The following is a 21,469-nucleotide window of genomic DNA, read 5'->3' as shown; positions in this document are numbered from 1 at the left end:
AAGGTCCCCAGTCAATACTGAGCACAGTGTATCAACACTTGGCATGAAATGCTTCAACATTTTGCTAGGCAGCACGACTACAGTTCAGTGACTCCAGCACGAAGAGCCCCATCAGCCTTTTGCACCACAGGAGGAGGAGGAGCAGGAGGAGGATCTCTGACGAGCGCTGGTCTCTGTCACACGCAGATTTTCCATCCTGAGCCCCTGCAGGGAGAAGCCCAGAACTCCACTCTGTAAAATGGGGCTTTGCAGCCGTGGCCAAGCCCTGCCAGGTCCCAGGGCAGAGCTGTGGAGACACCCACGGGCAGCAGAAGACAGGGATGCCCTTCCTGGACCACCTTTGCAGCTTCCCCTGAGGATGTGGGATGCACACAGGATCAGTCCTCAACATTGCTGCCACCACTGAGGAGCCCAAACTGGGGAAGCTGGGAAAGGGGGAGAGCGTCACAGGAACACTGAGAATAAAATTAAGGGTGGAGGGGAGAATTAATCCACAGTACAGAAAATAATGAGTGAAAGGGAATGTAGATGAGGTGGAAAATAGAACCAGATGTTTCGATTTGTGGCTGTGCAGGAGCAGAAAATGCACAAGAAACTGATCTGATGATTCCCATCCACGCCTCCCCGTGTCCTGACACTCAGCTGGCATTCTGAATGATCCTCTGATTCCAGGAGGTGATAAATCAGGCTGCAGCTGAGATATAAACTGGAACCAAGGCAGGGGGCTGATGGGAGGTTGGTTACTATAGGAACTTGGTGAAAGGAAGGGTCAGTGAGGAGCAGCAGGGCAGGGACAGCACCCAAAATACCAGTGGGATGCGAGAGGTGGCCAGGGCTGGTGGTTTGACAGATGGGCGACAGAGACCACGGGGTCTGGAGCTCAGGGGGCTCTGGACCTCATTTGTCATATCCAGTCATATTCTGAAGGGGATATTATTGGCTTTGCAACCAAAAATTTATCCTCACAACAATTTCTGGAATACAAACTGAAGTGTCTGATCAAAAATGAATCCTGGAAAAACAGACCCATTCCAGCAGAATGGGACAGAACTGCTGTCCCCCCTCCCAGCCAGAGACACCAGCACCTGTCTGAGGTCAAACCACTGTACTTGCCCTTAGCTCCCTCAAGTCATTTAAAAGTCAACATTGTGGCCTGGTTTTCACCGTGCCCTTTAACAGAACCACTTGCAGTTTTTCAGGGTTAAAAAACAACCCAAAAACCCAAGTCCAGACTGCCGTTGTAGGGTGATTAATGATTTGGTCCCTGCTGCACCTGCAGGTCTGAGCACTGCATCCATCAGTGGTGAGCCCTGGGGCTGCAGAGGCTGGGGCAAGGCTTACAGAAAAGATCAAACCTCCAAAGCTTATTAAAGCAAAAAAGCCACAAGATCCCTCCCTCCCCCACGGAGAATGATGTCTCAGTTGCTGGCAAGTGCTGCTGCTGTTCTGCTTTGCTTGGGGCAGCACATGTGGGGCTTCACCAGCACCCCTGGGTGCTGTAGCTGGGTGGCCCCACAGTGTAGCAGCCCCATCACACAGCACAGAACAGCCCCAGCACAGCCTCTCATCTCATCCCATATTGAACCTCTTCTTGGTGAGCCCTTGTGAGAGCAGTGAATGTCACACCTTCACCCCCACGCTCCACTGCAGAGGACTCGTGGTGCTGCCTTTCCGCCTCCCCACATTTATCCTGCCACGAAACGTTGGCAGAAATTGTTCAGGATAAACGCTGGTGAAATATGTCCCACCCAACAAATGGTTCTCATCAACCAAGCCACCCCTAGCTGCCATCTCACCCCACTCCCTCACTCACCCCTTGGGTGAGCTGCTTGGCTTTGGGGAGCAGATCAGCCTCCACATGCTCCTGATGTGATGCCTAACCCCAAACTCCTTCCTGAGTACTGAGGCTGATATTCAGACACGTTGAGAGCCAAGAGCTGCACCACAGCAGTGCTGCCCCAGTGCCCCCAGCACCCCCAGTGCCCCTCACTGCCTGCCACGCCATGCTGGCAGGGCAGCAGCCAGCAGGGCTGAGCACTGCCTGGCTCTGGTTTCCACATCCCATAAAGGGCACCCTCATTCATCTGCAGACTGCGTAGGCCGGTCGGAATGTCAAGGAATGCCTCTCAGTTCCTCTTTGATAGTCTGCAAATTGGTGTTTTGCATTCAGAGTGGCTCTGTCATCCGCAGCACCCTGTGGGCCTCTGCACCGCCAGCAAATCCCCCGTGGAAAGGCCCATGGGAGCTTCAGACACAGAAACTCTGCCTTGTCCCCCCCGCCTGGGTCTCAAGTTTCTTTTTTTGGGGTCACGGGCAGTGGTTCTGTTTTTCTCCCCACAATCCGCTCTCCTCTTCCATGCTGAGAGCAAGTTCTTCGGCTCTTTGGTAGGAGTTGCCTTCTGCTGCAACTGCGTGTGGGGGAACCTGCACATACGGCACCCAAATTCCACCAACACCTACAGACCCCTGCGACAGCCACTGACGGCAGCAGACAGCACAATCCTCTGAACTCCCGAGGGACACGTCCTCCCTCCCACCTTCTGCGGGCCCTGCTGTCTCCAAACACAGACACAGACGCCCAAAACTCAGAACAAAACAAAGCTAAGCAGAACGTTTAACCCGGTTTCTCTCTTTTAAGGATCTTTATGCATTAGACCTAGAACCATATCGCTACTCCGGGGTGAACCTGACCGGCTTCAGGATCCTCAACGTGGAGAACCCGCACGTCTCCTCCATCATCGAGAAGTGGTCCATGGAGAGGCTGCAGTCGGCGCCCAAGGCACAGCTGGGGCTTCTGGATGGTGTGATGATGGTACGGGCAGTTCACACAGGGCACAGGGCTCTGGGAAGCAGGGCAGGGTGGTAAAGGAAGGCAGGAATGGTTATTAAGGCCTAAATGTTGCTTTTGTTGGTTTTTGTACCGGTAACATCCCAGGTATCCGCCCCCAGGTAATTTCTTGCATTCTTTAACAACTGTCCCAGCACAGTCTGTGATTCAGGGTCTGGTCCAGCCAGGCAGAGCATAGGAAAAATAGAGGAGTGGGAACAATGGAGTGCCCAAAAACAGAACTTTAATGGTGGTAAAAACCAAATGCAGAGACCACATGGTCCAGAGAGCAACACCCAAAGACCCAGGGCGTGGATAACTCAACAATATATAAGGATATCTGGAGACAGGGTTCCAATCCCAAACACAGGATAGGGGCGTGACTTTGTATGTCACAGGTCTCAAACCAGTGGAGAACCAGAACCAGAGACATGACCTGTTTTGGAATGATGCCATCAGCATCCTGACTTCCATATCCCACCTCCCACAGTCTCAGATTTATGGTTTCTGCATAACCTCCCTGGGCTGAGCTTTTATCCATCCCATCTAGCTGGGTTGTCACACTGTCCCTCAAAGTCTGGGGTGCAGCCCACACCCCACTGCTGTGGAAACGCTCCTGCTCAGGCCCAGCTGCCCAGATTTGCCACCAGACAAGGCAGGTAGCCAGGACGTGTCCCAAAGGGCTCCAGCTGCCCCCAGAGCAGGAGGAAAGCTCCCAGGGCTGGGAGCACAGCACACGGCAGGGCAAGGTGTGTGGATTGAGGCAGGAGGAAAGCACCAAAGCAATGCCCAGAGATGGGCTGAGCTGCAGCTTTGATGACTCCTTTTAGGGCAGCTTTGATGACTCCTTTTAGGGTCTGATGGCAGCTCTGCTCTGCTGAGTTACTGCTCGGAAGGTACAGCACCTGCTCGCCCATCTGTCTTCCCCGCGAGGCTGCCTCCGACCCCCGGAATTGCTGACTGCCTCCCTCCTTCCCTCTCCCTTCAGATGTGCCAGAACCAGCCCTGCAAAAGTGGCAAAGCCTCCCAGACTTTCACCTTGAAATGGCTCCTCAGATCCCTCCTGCTGTGTTTGTTGTTAGAGGAGAGACTCCCACTCTCCTGCAGGCTGCCCACAGCTGAGCCCTCCTGTGCCTGCAGCGCAGCTCGGCCCCCAAGGCTGCCTCTCCTCCCAGCCTCTCTTGGCTTTCTCAGAGGGATCCTTTGATTCCTGTTTGCCAGGTGTCTGTCCAGTGGGGCCCTGGACTCAGCTGGGCATTGCAGTCTGTAATTCTCCATGAAATTGCATGGACATATCCTTTCCCCCAGCCCCAAACTCACCAACCTGTCCCTGCTGTGGTCCATACCCGCCCACGGATGCAGGTGGGGCTCCTGCTCTTCATGCTTGGTTGCTGAGAGAAGGGAAGGTCACAGGGATGGCTGCCAAGGCTGGAGGATTTTCTCCATGGCTACGTCCTGTTAGATGTTTGCTCAGTTATTTGCTGTATTATTTTGGTTTATTGCGGTTTATTACGCCGCTGCTACACTCACATCTGTTTCGTGGCTCTGTGAAGCCAGCAAATAATGTATTTTCACTAGGAGGTCTTACCACATCAGAGTGAAAAATAAATCCAATTCTCTTGATCAGTGTTTGGATGTGAGACGGGGCATCTTAAATTGAATCTAAAATCATCACATTATACGGGGAAAAAAAAAGTTCTCCCTAGTTCAGATGACTGAAACGCTAGAATATGTTACAAAGCCATGAGGTCCTGATTTTGGTGACAGCTTGTGTCATTTTTGGAAAACTGTGTGCCCACAAACATCTCTGTTTCTAATTTTCCCATGTATAAAATAGTGCAGAAAATATGTTCTCATTTAGGGTGGGTTTTTTCTTTTTACACTCAGACAAAACAGACTCAATAAGAAAACTCTGTTACTACCTTCTACATTTAGAAGTCGTTGCCTCTCTCTTTGACACCACAGCAGGAAATGTGCAAGAAACAACCCGAACAGTCGCTCACAGACAAATGACACTTCCAGAATCGCTGATTTCAGATAGAACCCCTGAGCTTTCGGTCTAAAAAGCCGAGGAGCCACCAAGCAGGGAACACGGAGAGAGAAACCCTGGGGCTGGTGTGTAAATGTATCCATCTCTGAGGGTGTCCTGTGCTTCTCAGAATGGCTTCGAATAATTTTGCTAGACAGCTCTTGAGGTGTGTTGTGTAAAGCAAAAGGTTTCATAAAGACAAAATAACAAATGATACAGAAACAGAAGAAAAGCCGAGCACAGGTGTCAGAGAAGCCCCCGACACCTTGCTAAAACACCCCAAAAAGCACTTGAGATCCTTTGTGCCTGTCCTTAAGTACTGAATGACCCAGGAGGGTTCTATTAGCCATGTGCCGATAGAAACAGCTTTGAGAAACATCCCAAAGATCCAACCAGCTCCCCTGTGCTGCCACCAGACCAATTACAATGAGAAGGGCATGGAGAATTCTAGCTTAGCTTCCTTACATATTCATACATATTACACCAAAACCCTCTTCCTCAAACAGAATCACCCACTCGGGTGTGGGAGCGCACCCCACGCTGGCAGGGGGTGACCCAGAGGGGGTCCCACCCTCCTCCCAGGGCTCCCCACGGCCACCAACGCTGTCCCCCTTCCCTTTAGACAGACGCTGCCCTGTTGTACGACGCGGTGCACGTGGTGTCCGTGTGCTACCAGCGCGCGCCGCAGATGACCGTGAACTCCCTGCAGTGCCACCGCCACAAGGCCTGGAGGTTCGGCGGCCGCTTCATGAACTTCATAAAAGAGGTAAGAGCCTGATTTTTATTATTATTATTATTATTATTATTATATGGTTTATTATTCTTTTGTTTTGTTTCTTTCCTTGACTGTATGTGATGGTTCTGGCTTCTCTTCATCCGCCAAGGTTGGGATTAATACATGGGAGTCATGGTTCATGTTTGGACTTGGATCTTTATTATTTCTTATCTATTTACAGACTCATGAGCCGTGAGCTCTAACTAACAAGGTAGAGAATGCAGGTAGAATAGAGTGCTTCTAACTCTGGTTTCCAAGCTTATTTAAGCACTAATTACCTGATAACAAGATAACACCTATATTATTTATACTTTTGTCTCAATAATTACCACCCAAGTCCTACAATGCGGACCCTTTTCACCCAATTACAGAAAACCATCCATCTGCCTGAAATGTACCTGAAGGTCCTTCAATAAATAGAACTGCTTTTTATTCCTTTAATTTCATCTGGCCTCTGTTTTTAGGTAGCCCAAAAAGGCATCGCCACCGCAGCCCCGCGGGAGCTGCAGGGCTCAGCACGCAGCTGTGTTTGCTCCAGCTGGGCACGTCAAACATTCCGTGTTTTCCCCGGCTCCCGGGGGGCTCCAAGGGCTGCACGTCCCACAGGCAAACCACCTGCACGCCCAAATGAGCAAACACCAGCCTCCCCAGGACTCCAGGGTGGCGAGGCTGGGAGCAGGCTGTCACTGCTCCTCAGGAATTAATGAGGGAGAGCCAGAGGAGCGTATTTACTGGGAGAAACGCCAGTTATTCCCCCCGAGAATACATCATGCCACCTTGATCGCACTGGAATATTTCAAGCTCCCCCACCCATAAAGGAACCACATTTCCCAGTGCGCAGCCTGCACGGAGCTGCTCAGGGGAGAGAGCCTGAGGCTCAGATCCCGATTCCTGAGCAGCAAAGTGTGGCAGCAGCCTGGCATTCCTGGGGAGCATCCTCCTCAGGACAAGGCTGCAGCACATGCAGCACTGTCCCCAGGCATTGGACACCTCGCTGTCCCCCAGCTCCTGCTCTGCTGGCACAGAGCACCTGGCTCTGGGGGTTCTAGCACCTCCTAAATCAGAGAGATTCATTCTAGGGGTGCTGCAAAGTGAACAGTGGGAAAGAAATTGAATTACAGGTTGGGTTTTTTTTGGGGGGGAATTGAATTGAGGCATCTTTACCCCAAGCTCCTGCTGCTGGTCCCAGTCAGACCAGGCTGTTGAGGACCTCAGTCAGCCAAGCACTGAAAAATCTCTGGGGACAAGATGTCCCCAGTCCCAGTGAGCACCTGCCCCATCCTTATATTGCCAGAAACTGAAGCAGGGCACCAGCAGTGCCCCTGGACTCCTGTGCCTGTTTCCAAACCTCAGCTCTTGCTTGCTTGAACACGCTCTTGGCCTCTTCTGCTCCACTTTCCCTCTGGAAGGACAGAAGGAAGCATTCCAGTCATTTAAGCTCCCACACACCTTGGAAGCACCAGCAAGTTCGTGCACAAAGGGATTTCTTCTGACTGGAGCTGTCCCAGAGCCGGCTCCCTGCAGCCGGCGTTTATCAGCACTACAAGGATAAACGAGCACACAAGGATGCCGTGATAAATGCAAGTCGTTTTCTACTGAGTCATCACGTCCTGCAACAGCTGGTGAACACAAAAGGTGCGAACAGAAATTGCAGCAAGGACTGCAAGAGAGTTAAGGAAATCTCCAGCTCCGTCTGCAGTCTGAGCAGCGACGGAGGGATTATTAATTAATCAGGCTCTTTAGGGACAAAGAACCAGCATAAGGACTAATTAAAAGAACATACAGTGGAGGGCAAAAGATTATTTATGATACTAAGTAACAGCCCTGCTACTTTTTCTCCCTTCCACAGGCCCAATGGGAAGGATTAACGGGACGAATCGTCTTCAATAAAACCAGTGGTTTACGGACAGATTTTGATTTGGATATCATCAGTCTCAAAGAAGACGGCCTTGAAAAGGTAGGCAGGGTTTGTTTTAGCTGCATGTGGCTGAGGATAACGCTGGTGCTCAGCAACAGAGGAAGGGTTGGTGCTGCATTGATTCCAGGTTTCTGGGGTTTATATAAAAGGATATTCACTTCGTGGGATTTCTCAGATCCTTTTCCGTGCTCAACCATGACTCACTCACCCTGAAGCCAGTGCGTGGGATTACAGATTGCAGAAGTGCTTGTGGCACTTTCCTGGGATAGTGAAGGCAAAAGAAACTTTCTGAGCATCCATTAACCCCTCCCTGCCCTAAGCAGACATGAATTATGCCAGTCCCACTTCCTCTTGCTGGCCTGGCTCGCAAATCCTCAGTTCTTCTCCGAGGAGCCCATAGCTCTGATCATCTGGAGTCATTTCCCACTATGAAATTGCCCAAGGTTTTGGAATGGCCCCAGTTTATCACAGCCTGGAATTCACAGGAGGATACACTGGGTATTTTGTTATTATCTCAGAGACAAAAAGGAAAAAGCAGAAGTGTGGCCTTGCCTACCTGGCTGGGGGTGTCATGAGGGTCGAGGACATGAAGTCTGCAACCTTGGGTCCTCCAAATTAATGCAGATCTCCTCTGGGCATAGTAAAACCGTGCTGATGTGCAAATCTGATCCCAGGTGTGCCTGGGGACTTAATTTCCTTCCCTTCAATTACTTAAAAAAACCAAACCTAAAATAAAAAGGCAACATGCACATCCTTAAATCCCTTAGAACGCAGGTTTCAAGGTGAGATCTGTTGATGACAAAGAGAGCAGCGAGTGGCCACAGCACAGGGAGCTGTGATTTCCAAGAAATTCCATGATTCTGACCACTCTGTGAGCAGCTCTGTGTCCCTGTTCTGCTACAGGTGTCTATCACCTGTACAGGAGGAATTTGGCAGGGCAGCAAAGCCCTTTCTAGAGCAGAGTCTGCTTTCCGACAGGTACCAGGTGCCCGTGGCAGCCGGGCACGGCGCTGGCTCCGTCCCCCTGGGCAGGGTGACAGGTTCTGAGCCCGAGGGACACCCGGCTTGGCAGCAGGGAGGGATTTCAATTATCCATGCAGGGCCTGAGAGCACAGGGGACTTGTCCAGGGAATTAATCACAGAGGCAGCCCCAGGGCTGGAGGCAGCCGTGGATCAATCCTCCCTCTGGAGGGGACGGATCGAGCACCGTGCAGCTCCCGGGACCTGCCAGCCTGTGCCCCATCCTCCTTCCTCACCGTTTGCTTTTCCTGGGATTTGAAATGAATGGCTGCCACACTTCCCCAGCACAGCAGCAGCTCGGTGCCTCAGGTAACACAGCTCAAGGTCAGCACAGCCTTCTCCTGCCGGGGAGGTTTTGGTGTCAAGTACGGAATAAAGGAAACATTTCAAATCAACCCAGTGACCTTCAGTCTCGCTGTGGTTGAGAAAGGAGGCAGGACAGAGCTGGGGAAAGTGCTGGTGCCTGGCAAGAACTGAGCAGCAGCTGACCCTTGTAGCCTCATTTTTTAACAAAACATTTTGTTTATAGAGCCGAACCCAAAAATAACAACACATCTTTTTGAAGGCCAGCAGCACCGACGCACTGCTGGAGAGCAGCGCTGGGCAGGTAACAGAAAACGTGCCAGCCTTTGATCCCACATGAATCCAAAGGTTTAGCACAGCTGCAGCATCACCTGTCAAACCAACACCCCTCAGGTGTGCTGAGCAGAGCTGGCACCAGCTGGAGTTATTGCAGCTCTCTGTCACATCAAGCCCACTGGAAGCTGCCAAACCTCGACGCTTCCCCTGCACACCCCATCAACTTTTGTCTCCAATAATTCAGAGATTTCACAGTTCCCACCATTATTCTTCTGAAAGCTTCGTGTCAGCTCCAGAGGGGTTTTAAAGTATCGATGTCAAATCTCTGTTGAAGCCGGAATTCTGTCAATAGTTAATCTGAGCTAACAAAACGCCAAACTACAAACAAATCCCAGCTGGATTGTGCATTATGTATCACAGCTTATGTTTGTTGAGCTTTAGGATTGAACCCCTGATCCTCATACCTCCTGGATGTTCCAGGGATTACAGGAGTATTACTAAATCCTAATTACATATAGTTTGACTATCTGACTCACACAGTTCTCTTAAAGCACTTTTTCTTTTTTCTTCCTTTTTTAATATTTTAAACTGATTAATTCGGTCTTCAGTGCCATGCATTTAATTTTCTTAAAGAAAACGTAGCAAGGCAGAAGTGTTTGGGGCTGCAGTGCAGTAAACTGGGGCCTCTTGGACTTGCTTTTTTCCCATCCACAATAATAATAATTTTTGACATTGCAGCTGTTGTGTGATCCAAGGCAGAGATGGGGGATGGCTTCAGTTTTACCTGAAATATTTAAAACCTTTCACAAAGTTCATGGAAACTCTTCTAGAATTTATGACAATTTTTTTTGCCAGGCAGCATTGCTCATTACAAAGTCTCTTTTTGGGGATGCAGTAAAACCAAGTTCTCCCCTTGGACTGCTGAAGAGGCTGAAGAATCTTAAAAACAGCAATAAATAAAAGATGGGAAGCTGCTGGCTCCCTGGTGGATTGAGCTGGCTGCCTTTGGCTTCTCTCCGAGTCCCACCTTGCAGTTTGACCCTACAGATGGATCGTTCTGTTCCCATTTCCAGGTGGGGTTTGTTTTTTTCTCACTGTCAGGCTGGCTCCGTGGCCACCCTGCTCCATTTGCTGGCAGCACTCCCATATTCCTCCAGCTTTCCTGACATTTTATCTCACTGTCACAGTCCTTTAGCCACTCCTGCCTTCAAAGTTTGTCCCAAAGCCTCCCCTGCACCGTGGAGATGAGGTTAACAGGCTTAGCCTCACCCAGACGACTTCCTTAAATAGAGACATGTTTTGCCATTTCTGGATCAATAGACTTCATTAAAGTCTAATAATTTATTAAATTTGGCAGCTTGAGAAATCAGAGCACCTGAAATAGAGCACAGATGTGCCTGTGCCATGCCTAGGCAGGGCTGCTGCCACCGCCTCCTCCAGGTCTGCAGCCAGGACTGAGACCCCCCCCATTGCAGGGATTTCCCAAAGGGGGGCCCAGGGCCCTGCCAAGAGATGTGTTAGAAACCTCCAGCTGATTTGCCACGGCTCAGAGAGCAGGAATGGTCCCTATCAGGGATCCTCAGAGCTGGTCCAGCCATTTTTAATCCTCCCCACCAAAGCAGATCAGTGGGAAAATGGAAAAGAAAGAAAATGGACTCCGATTTGTGGCTATTTTTCTTTTGTTGTGCTTTATCCTTGCCCAGATTTGACTCTTTAGTGTGGTTTGATCATTGCTGTACATGGTGCCCTTGCAAATTGTTTATTCATTCACCCCTAAACTCCAGTCCCCACAGTCTTCATCCACTGCAGCAGCACAGGGACTGTGGAACCTGTGCCACCAGACTGACCTGCAGCTGAAGGGTTAATACACGGTAATTCCAGTTTTGATGCTGTTAATACACGGTAATTCCAGTTTTGCTGCTGTTTGCTGCAGCCAAGAGAAGGAAGTTCCCTTTTCCAGGCCAGTAGGATGCTGAGAGCAAGTGAGGAATGCAAGGTGGGGATTAAGGAATGCAGGTAGGGATTGAGGACTTGGGGATGGAGATTCACTGTGTTACTTTGCTTCCTTTCAGGTTGGAGAATGGAGCCCTTCTGATGGTTTGAACATCACAGAAATCTCCAAAGGACGGGGGCCCAACGTCACGGACTCGCTGAGCAACAGATCTCTGATTGTCACCACGGTGCTGGTAGGAGATGCCAGCCTGTCCTTGTCCTTCCCCACCAACCCCAGGGATATCCCAGGGATACCCAATAGCTCTGAAAGCTCACAGCACCCCAGTGCAGATCTGCTGGAAGAGGCCCTGCACGTGGGCAGGGCTCATGGGGCACCCAGTGCCTGTGTCCTTGCACAGAGGTGACCTGCAGCATCCCCAGTGCCACTGTCCCTGAGCAGGCTGCCAGCCCCAGCGAGGCTGGCACAGGACAGGGGGAGTCACAGGTGCTGGTCCTGGCTGAGCTCCTCCACTTCAGCTGCCCAGCCCTGCCCCTGTCCCGTTCCAGGTGCTTCTCCTGCTCAGAAAGATGCTCCTCATCCTGCCTGAGCTCTTCTGCTTCCTCTGCCCAGCCAGGTCCCTGTCCCCTGTCTGTCCCTGCATGCCAGAGGGCCCATGCCCTCCTGATCCCTGCAAGCTGGAAGGATGGGCAGGGAACTCTCCCTGTTGATCCCTGCAAGCTGGAAGGATGGGCAGGGAACTCTCCCTGTTGATCCCTACATGCCAAAGGGCACAGGGGGCTGGCACTTGCTGAACCCCAGGCAGAACCGAAGGTCTTGTATCCCTCAGCGAGGGGTTAGCAGGGTGGAAGCAGAACATAAGCCAAAGACAGATGCTGTGGCAGCTTTCCTTGCAGATCAGCCACTCCTCCTAACGAAATTCCCATCCAGCACTTGACATTTTTTCCCACGAATCATTTCCATGGCTGTGGAATTGTCTGGGTCCAGGCCCTGGTACCCACCACACCTCAAAGGCCGTGGCATAATGCAGAACGATGGAGCCAGGAGGGCACTGTCAGCCATCTGCCTTTGACAGGGTTTTTTCAGGCGACGTTTCCATCTCATGCTCTGCGAGCACGTACCAATTACATAAGGCACAGGGTGATATCAGTTCCCATTAATTGTGCCACTCCATGGGCCTGCACACGTGCCACGGGGCCTCCACCTCGGAACCACGGCTGTCCTGGATCCCTGTGCCCAGGGGAGCAGGGAATGTGCTCAGACCTGAGCTCTGCAGTAATTTCACTGCGTATGCTGGAGACTAAAACATAAAATACAACCCTAGATGTTATTTGCATTTGCAACACCCCTTTGTAGTTGTGCACTGCTGTAAATGACGAGAGAAGAGCCATAGGAGGAGCCTTTAAAAGAAAAAGCATGAAAGGTTGTTTTTTTCCCCTTTTGCTCATATTGCAGTGACTTGTTGGAAGAGAAATATTACCCCAGCAGCCAGTGCCGCTCTCCCCAAGCAATATGGGAACTGTGAAGTTATGAAATTGAGGGCACCTTCACTGAGAAATCGATTAGCAAACTGAGAGAGCTTGTGAATTGGATGTCTGGCTATTTTCAGTAATAAATTGTGAAATAGTCCGTGAATAAGTGGTTCACAGAGTTCAGAATTACCCCCTAGGAAATGTTTGAGACCTGGAGATACATTACCGAAGCGAGCGGCGTCCTAATGCTCAGTGCTTCGGCTGTTAAATATGTATGTAATCCCTACAGCGCCTCCCAAAATTAATAGTGCTTTATGGCTGCTCTGGAGCCGGCGTATTTATATCGAGATCCATGGATTCAGCTGATTCACAAACAAAGCACTAATTCCAGAGCAGAGAGCCGAGGAGGCGGCGGGGGAGCACAGGATTGAGCCGGGCTGAACTCCATGGGCGTGATGTGATCAGCTGGGCTTCAGAGCTCTGCAAGTGGGGCTTCGTGTGCTGCCACGTCCCCTCCTGACACTGCTGCTGAGTCAAAGGAGCACCCCCTGCCCCTCTGCGGGAGCACAGAGCCCCTGGGCAGAGCTGAGGGGCAGAGACAAGCACCCTCCCGGTTGGCACAGCCCCACCTGAGCCCCCTCCTCAGAGCACCCCTGGGCGGGGCACCCATGCCCCACCAAACCAGGCACAGTGACAGGGCTCTAATGAGGGCTCCAGACCTGCCCTCCCACCTCTTCAAGCCCCCAATGCCTCAGCAGAATCACAGAGGGCGTTTGCCAGCACAAAGCTTAGCCCTCCTCACCCTCCCTCGCTGGCCACCCCACAGCAAGGACAGGAGCCCTGCAGTTTGGGCCAGGGACTCGCTGTAGGTATCTCACCCTCCCCTTGCCTTCCAGCTCTTGCCTGCTGCCCACCACCTTTTTTCCCATTTCCATCTGTCCTCCACACGTTTTTCCCTCAGGCTCCCCAGTGTTCCTCATCCTCGGTGGCTGCCCAAGCCTGAGAGGCACCAGAGGATGCTGGACTTCCCTGTGTGACTTCCCCTGCTACCCCTGCTCCGGGGGAGACACGCACAGGTCACTGCATTAGTCCCTGTCCCCTGTGCTGGTGCTCAGCTCTGCCATGGTTCAGACACCCCCAGCACTCACAGGCAGCCACAAGTGCAGCACAAATTTCCCTGGGCAGCAGCAGGGCCGTGCCCATCAGATGGTGCCAGCACAGAGCTGGGCCAGTGAGCTGAGTGGGGTTTTGGGGTGGCCACAAAACTCCCTAACCCTGAGTTTCACCCACCAGCCTCCTGCTGGCCATGGTGAATGGCAGGTACCGGGTGCAGGGCTCAGGGCTGAGTTTGTCCTCCCCCTCTTTTACTGTTTCTAACACTTCATTTTCAGAGCATGAAATGGTTATTTTTCTCCCTGAAATCCTACCAAATGGAAAACAGTTGGCTGCTCAGAAGAGACAAAATTAAATTTTGTGGGGTAAACAAGGTTGCTAATTAGCTGATGCGCTGTGCAAAGTTAATTTATTCCCAACATGTCACGGTGCCAGCCATGCCTGGAGAGCCGGTGCCTGGTGGCTCGGGCTGACCTGCAGAGGTGGCCCTGCCTCCAGCTGACCCTGAGCAGGGATTTTTTGCTCTCCCTGTGCAGGAGGAGCCCTTTGTGATGTTCCGTAAGTCCGACACCGCCCTGTTTGGCAATGACCGCTTCGAGGGCTACTGCATCGACCTCCTGAAGGAGCTGGCCATCATCCTGGGCTTCTCCTACGAGATCCGCCTGGTGGAGGACGGCAAATACGGGGCACAGGATGAGAAGGGGCAGTGGAATGGCATGATCAAGGAGCTCATCGACCACGTGAGTGAGCCCCTGGGTGGCTGCAGAGGGTTGGCTGTGCCCAGGCTGTGTCCAGGCTATCCCCAGGTTGTCCCCAGGCTGTCCCCGGGCTGTCCCCGGGCTGTCCCCAGGCTGGCTCTTTGGGGTGGGACAGCTTCCATTTCTTGCTGGTTCAGAATACCCACAAGGAGCTCCTGACCCCGCCTGGCTCCTTGTCACATGGGTTGTCAGAAGAATATCCCCATGTCTGGCTCTTCCAAACATTCATTTGAAATTCCTGAAAATTCTCCCAGCACAGAAGTGACCTCTGTGACTCCAGGCACAGCCTCTCCCACAGCAGGACACAGGCTGGGCATGTGGAGAGGGAAGAGGCTTCCCCTGGGCCTGGGGCACACTGGCTGCCCTGGGCTGACAGCATGAACTGCTCTCACCCCCGAGGACAAACATGGGCAAGGGCACAGCACCAACGCAGCCTGGGGACCCCAGGCATGTCCCAGACACAGCTCAGCCCAAAGGAGGCACCCAGACTGCAGGAGCAGCTGTGCACTGGACAGTTTAATTTTTTATTTTCTATGAGAGCAACTTATTTTCTAAAATCTCCTGGGACACGGAGCTCCCTCTGCCACACAGCAGCTGTGCTTCTCCTTCCGTGGCCACTTCCACGAGCCCATTAAACCCCAGGGAACCTGTTGCAGCAGCTCTGCTCCTGTGGCAGCCAAAGCGTCACCGAGGCTGAAACCGCCGCTCGCGGCCGGAGGTTGCTCGGTTTCCTAATTAGATATCTTGCCTCCAGCACACCCCGTGATCCCAAGGGCCCCGTTATGGAGGTGAGGAAAGCTGGTGTTTTTATGAATATCTGATTCCCAGAGAAGGCCTCTGGAAGAAAAGCTAAGGACAAAAAGAATCCCTGCTCTCTGCAGCACAGGCAGCAGTGCTCTCCTCCTGAGTGTTCTGCTCAAGTGGAGCAGCCCTTGACCACCTCCAGGTCCTGGCTACATTCTGAATCCACAGCCTAAGCAGCAAAGACACCAAAATAATCCCCTGTAGAGCTGTGATGCTCTTACCATTCATGGGAGAATAATGAGTTTGCTGGGTGAGTCACTGTGGTGTGTGGAGAGTCAAGCACTGGCTGGGGCTGATGAGTGCTCAGGAGCTGGGCTGGGCTTCCAGATCTGCCTTCTCTGCCCTAAATGACGTTGGACAAGTTGTGTCTGTGCACTGCTTGCTCCATCTGTAAAATGCAGATGATAATGATTATATCCCTTATAGGGACAGAGTGACACTTGATCAGCTTGTGACAAGCACTGCAGCCTTGGCTGGCTGGGCCCAGAGAGCAGCAAGGGCAGGCAAGGACAGCCCTGGGGAGCAGGACACCGTCTCATGGGGGAACGAAACACCAGATTCACAAACCTGCCTTGGTGCTTTTCCTTCTGGAAAACTCCGTGCTGCTCAAAATGCAGATTTTAGAGCCTCTTACACAACAGTCTTGTGAGCCAGACAAGTGGCAGTGTCCCAGTGGAAGGCGCCGGGGCCGTGCCGCTCTCGGTGATGTGTGTGACACAGATCAGAACTGGCACCGAGCAGCGGCTGCGGCTCTGGGCACAGCCCCCCGGGACACGGCTCCTCTGCCCGGCCCCCGCCGCTGGGAGTGGGCTCTGGAACTCAGACAGAGCTGGGAACGGGCTCTGGAGCTCAGACAGAGCTGGGAATGGGCTCTGGAGCTCAGACAGTGCTGGGAATGGGCTCTGGAGCTCACCCAGTGCTAAGAATGGCACTGGAGCTCACCCAGTGCTGGGAATGGGCTCTGGAGCTCAGACAGTGCTGGGAATGGGCTCTGGAGCTCAGACAGTGCTGGGAATGGGCTCTGGAGCTCAGACAGTGCTGGGAATGGGCTCTGGAGCTCACCCAGTGCTGGGAATGGGCTCTGGAGCTCACCCAGTGCTGGGAATGGGCTCTGGAGCTCAGACAGTGCTGGGAATGGGGTCTGGAGCTCACCCAGTGCTGAGAATGGCACTGGAGCTCAGCCTCTGTGGGGACGGGGCCTTGTAGGACACTTCCAGTGTCCTGCAAGACACCACAGGGTTCGGTTCCCAGGTGGCTTCAGCCGTTCCCAAAGCTGTGACCAGCTGAGATAGACGAGGAGGAGGTTTGGGGGGCAACCCCATTAAAGAACACAAAATTCATGCGGAAACCTGAATTGCAGTATTTCTTGGATAACTATTTAAAAAGCAAATTAAAAAGAAAAAAAGAAAAGAAAAAAAAACCACAAAACCCCCCCCCAAAAAAAAACAAACAAAAAAACCCCACAGCAGCAGGGAGGGGCCAAACCTCCTCTTCTTGCAAGCTGTGCTCTCAACACTGAGATGCAGCTCTGTGCCCTGTCCTGCATGGCTGGGCATGTGCCTGCAGGGACACTGCCCAGGCCCCACGTGAAGCCGTTAGCTCTTTTATCTGCATGCCATTGCTTTTATAGCAGTGTTTATGTAAAGCCTTAGAAAGTGAAATTGCAACCAGATGGGCCCTTCCTCAGCAGCATCTTTCCATGGTGTGGGGAAAGGCACAACCTATGGGCACTCTGCAGCAGGAGAGATCAAGCTTATTTCACGCCCAGGAGGAAAAGTGTTACAGACAGCATTCAAATCAAGTTGTAGTGATGAAAACAGGGCTGCCCACATCCAGAGTTTGATATCTGAGCTGGCCTTCCTCTGTGTTCAGCATCTCCTTCTCACAAAGAAATTGGAACCATTCAAGTGGGAGCATAAAGCAGGCAGGAATTTGTGAGGTCCAAATACCCAGGCCAGGATTAACCCAGTGCAGAAAATCATTGCATGGCTGAAGACCCACTTGGCTCAGGAGATGGAGCCCCCCAGACTGACACAGGTGGGCTGAGCTGGTGTGGGCTCCATGACCTGTGCAGAGCAGGGGCTGCTCCTGAGCTGAACTGAGAGGCTAAAATGTTGATTATTGCTGCTCAGAGGGCCTGGGAGCTGTGGAAGCAGCAGATTCTGCGTACCAGGAATCAGCCAACTCAGCCTGAGCTGGGGCTGAAATTTGGAGAGGAGGAGAGGGGCAAAGCAAGGGGTACCTGTCCCTTGGGATGGCCTTCCCTGAGCTGGAGATGCCCCTCAGAGGAGCTGGGTGAGGGGTAGGTGCATGTCAGCAGTGTCTGGGGGACAAAGGTGCTGTCACCAAAGGGATACATCCCCAAAAGTTGTCACCCCAAAGGTAAATCACGTGCTGGGACAGGTGTTTACACAGCGAGCACTCTGGGCTTGGTGCAGTCACGAATCCTCCCCCTCCACTCTCTCTGATCCAGACTTGTCTGGCCACAGGCAGGGATGCCTCGGGCTATGATCCTTTGTAAAATCCCTGCGTTTCTAGTCTGGCCTTAAGCATAAACAGGAAAAGCAACAGCAATCAGAGCAGCCACAGCACGACCCTGTCCGCCAGGTCCCCAGCAGCAGATCCAGAGACAACAGCCCCATGCAGCTGCACACAGCAGCCCTGCCCCGCTGCCTTTCATCTGCTGCTCATCCCCAGCACAAAAAGTCCCTGTTTTGAGGAGTTCAGTTCAGTGCCTGGAGAAGCAGCCTCTCTCCTCACCACAGTCTGTGCTCACTGTCACCCCTCTGGCCACTCCCGCAGAGGAGCCTTGATCAGAAGGGCCACGAGAGCTGAACTCAGGTATTCAGGGAGGTCTGGGGAACCCAGGGGATGCAAAGGAGCTCCTGAGCCCTTTATTCATAACAAACAGGGAGCCTGACAACTGCCAAACCTCCTCCTTTCAGCAACAGTGAACTGCTATTGATGTTTATTCATAGAAATTATTACTGATACAAGCAAAGCTCCACTGCACACCGTGGCCCATCCATTCTGATTTATAAATTCCAGTTGTCTGGCAAAGCAACGCCTGCAAATCTTCCCTATTGTTTGTGGGCAGAATCCCATAAAACCAGCAGAATGAGTTGTTCTGGCCATTTTGCACAAACTTGTTCACAAATAAAACTTGTCTTCTGCTGCGACAGTGCACATCGCGTTGCCGTTCAATCTGAAACTTCAGGTGGGAATAAAAGAGATGTGGCAAATTCCGGGGTTTCTAATGGAGATCCCTGCCAATGATAACTGTAGAGGAGGTGTAATATCCATCCTTAGGGACAATTCCTGATAGTTCATTTAACAATTCCACAATAAGTGGGCATTTACTGACAGTAAATTCTGGCAGAAATCCATATTGCACCCCACTGCCAGCTCCCCATTAATGCCCCTGCACTGGTGGATGTTTTATCTCCAGTGTCATGGACTGGGGCTTCATTTGGATGTCACTGGGCCAGGGATAGGGAGCAAAGGATGAAGTGTCCTCCACCTTTTGTTTACACACTGCAGGACCTCAGTGTTAGGGATGGGATGGAATAAGCCAGAACAGCTTTTCCTTTTGTGCTCAGATCATTAATGGGTGGGTTCATAGCTGGGTGATACTCAGGGATCCAGGTGAAGGATCTGTATATTGGGAGCCCCGAGTTCTGAGTGTGCCTCAGCAGGTGTCCCTGCCCCTGGTTCACCTGCCAGGAATGCACAGCTCAGGGCTTTTCTCTCACAGTGCCATTCTCACTGGAATCCTGCAGCCTTCACATCCCTCGGGTGTAATTAATAATTCCATCTCTGGAGATCCCCCTTAAAGTGAAGATTATGAAAGCCCCACCTCGTGGCCCTCATTCCTCCCCTTCAGCTCACAGCTAGGTTTTTCCTGACATCCGTTCTTAATTCACCCCTGATATTGAATAAATCCATTGACAAAAATTATGTCTAAATTAGGAGTGAGGTGGCAAGAGCAGCCTTTAAGAGCTGGAGTCAGACATTTAGCCCTGACCCTGCTCTCCTTGGGCATCCCCGCTCCCAGGGAGTGTTTCCCCATCCCTGGGCAGGCACAAGGACTCTCTCAGAGCACTCCCACCCCTGCCCCAGCTGCAGCCCCTCCTCTCTGAGCCGTGAGCTGCAGCACAGCCCGGCTGCCTCAGCTGTGCCTGCCCCAGGACAGCCAGGGCTGCTCTGCTGCAGGGAAAGGTGCAGGGAGATGCAGGAGTGAGCCCAGCATGGGCACAGGGAGCAGGAGCAGGGCACAGCAGCCAAGCAGGGAGAGCAGGAAGCAGAGACAGCACCCAAGGCAGGAGCCCCAGCGCTGGCAGTGGCGAGAGAGACCGAGGGATGACAGTGCCAGACCTGGGTAACAATTAAATCACTAAAACACACACACACACTATTTCTGTCTCTCAGGCAACACACACATGATTAGTTTATGTAAATACCTAACGCAGATTGGCAAAATAAGCACAGAGGCAGCTTATTTTCCTGAATAAATATTTATCTTGGTGCTTATACTGTCGGTGGGTTCTGACATGACCAGCCACTGCCCATGAGTTGGCTCTGGCCAAAGTCAAGAATTGTAGGATTCCCACAGTGACCGTGGCTGCACAAGAGCTGTCCTGAGCCACAGGCCACATCTCCCTGATAACTGAGAACCTGGAGATAAGGCTTGGCATTTTCTGATGAAAGCCAAACCTCTCTGCAGCAAATGCGATCATCCCCGTGCTGAACGCCCGGTGAACTCCCAGCTGTGCCGGCCAAGAGCAGCTGGAACTGGGTGAGTGAGGAGATCCAAACCCTTGGAGGTGTGTTGCAGAAGTGTCTGCATTTGATGTGTAGCTGCCTTGGCAGAATTCATCTTTTTGGCCTCAGTTCAGCAGAACACTTAAGAATAAGCACAAGACTTGGAAGGTGTGTGAGCTCCAGTAAAACAGAGGTGTAGGCTTAAGTGGTTTTGCTGGACAAGGGTCTCTAAGCCACTGGCACTAATTCCTCATCTTTAATAAAACCCGCCTGACTGTGCAACAGCACGAGAGTCAGGGCTGAGTAAAGGGAGCAGCCAGAGCCTGGTAATTGACTGCCCAGTTTGGAATGTCAGAGCACGACAAATCAAAGCTTCACCCTTGGTGGGTTTGATTTAGATCCTCTCTGTCAGCAAAGCCTTAATTAGAGGCCACCTTCAGAAAAATCTGCATTGATAAAAAGGATATGGAAGTGCAGCCCTGTACTGCCTCTAATTGCTCAGGACACAGCCCAGCCCAGGCTCCTGACTCCGTGCTGTCCTGCCTGAATGTGACATTCCCTGCAAGGACACAGGGCTGGGAGCACATCACAGGAGTTGCTGGAGTGGCACAGTAAAATTTTATTTCTGTGCTAAAAGCACAGTTGGATCCCTGGGCATCCATGCAGATTTCTCTGTCTCCATTTTCTGTGGCAAAAGCACAAACTCCAGTTCTTCAGCTCACTGCATCATTCTGACAAATTTGGCCAAGGATCCCTCAGCCTGGCCATTGCCAGCGAGCTCTGACCACAGAACATTTGCTCCCTCCTTCAGAAAAACCTGTGGCCAAATCCTTCAACATCTTCTTCCCTTTTCCCTGGTGAGTCAGGACACCCACACAGAAGTGATGGAGGAGGGAAAACGCCGCGTTTCTTTTGCCATTTCTGCCTTGTGACTGTGGGGAGCACTGAGCCAAAATTTCCAGGTGTGCTGTGAGGTGGTGGGAGCAGCCAAGCTCCAAACCTGCCAGGATGGTCCCAAGGATGCAGAACATCCCCACCTCAGGCTGGGCAGTCACCAATGCCCATCCACTTCCAACTCCCTGCAGCTTCTGTCCCTGTCACCACAACCACAGCTGGCACAATGGGCTCACTGGGAAAATATTGTTCCCATTTTCCACAGGTTTTGACAAATGCCAGTGACTGAAATGGGCTCTTCCTGTTCCAGGCTGATGTAAAAATGTATTTTTATCTGGAAAGTGAGGAAGGAAAGGAAAGGAAAGGAAAGGAAAGGAAAAGGAAAGGAAAAGGAAAGGAAAGGAAAAGGAAAGGAAAGGAAAGGAAAGGAAAGGAAAGGAAAGGAAAGGAAAGGAAAGGAAAGGAAAGGAAAGGAAAAGGAATGAAGGTAAGGAAAAGGAAAGGAAAGGAAAGGAAAGGAAAGGAGAAGGAAAGGAAAGGAAAGGAATAGGAAAGGAAAGGAAAGGAA

The 21,469-nt window shown here is 51.8% G+C and overlaps 1 protein-coding gene across 2 annotated transcripts in view; it reads left to right on the top strand.

Annotated features, from left to right (window-relative positions):
* Positions 1–21,469, top strand: part of GRIK3 (glutamate ionotropic receptor kainate type subunit 3) — a 117,506-nt gene that overhangs the window by 75,109 nt on the left and 20,928 nt on the right. For both annotated transcript variants that reach the window (XM_063419089.1, XM_063419091.1), the window contains exons 6-10: positions 2,639–2,812; positions 5,479–5,622; positions 7,481–7,588; positions 11,221–11,334; positions 14,221–14,424. In XM_063419089.1, the coding sequence (XP_063275159.1) occupies positions 2,639–2,812; positions 5,479–5,622; positions 7,481–7,588; positions 11,221–11,334; positions 14,221–14,424 (744 nt within the window). The remainder of the gene's footprint in view (positions 1–2,638; positions 2,813–5,478; positions 5,623–7,480; positions 7,589–11,220; positions 11,335–14,220; positions 14,425–21,469) is intronic.

This window comes from Prinia subflava, chromosome 24, assembly GCF_021018805.1.
Source record: "Prinia subflava isolate CZ2003 ecotype Zambia chromosome 24, Cam_Psub_1.2, whole genome shotgun sequence".
Classification (NCBI taxonomy): Eukaryota; Metazoa; Chordata; class Aves; order Passeriformes; family Cisticolidae; genus Prinia; species Prinia subflava.
The sequence above is the reverse complement of the archived record's forward strand: the minus strand, read 5'-3'. Positions and strand labels throughout refer to the sequence as shown.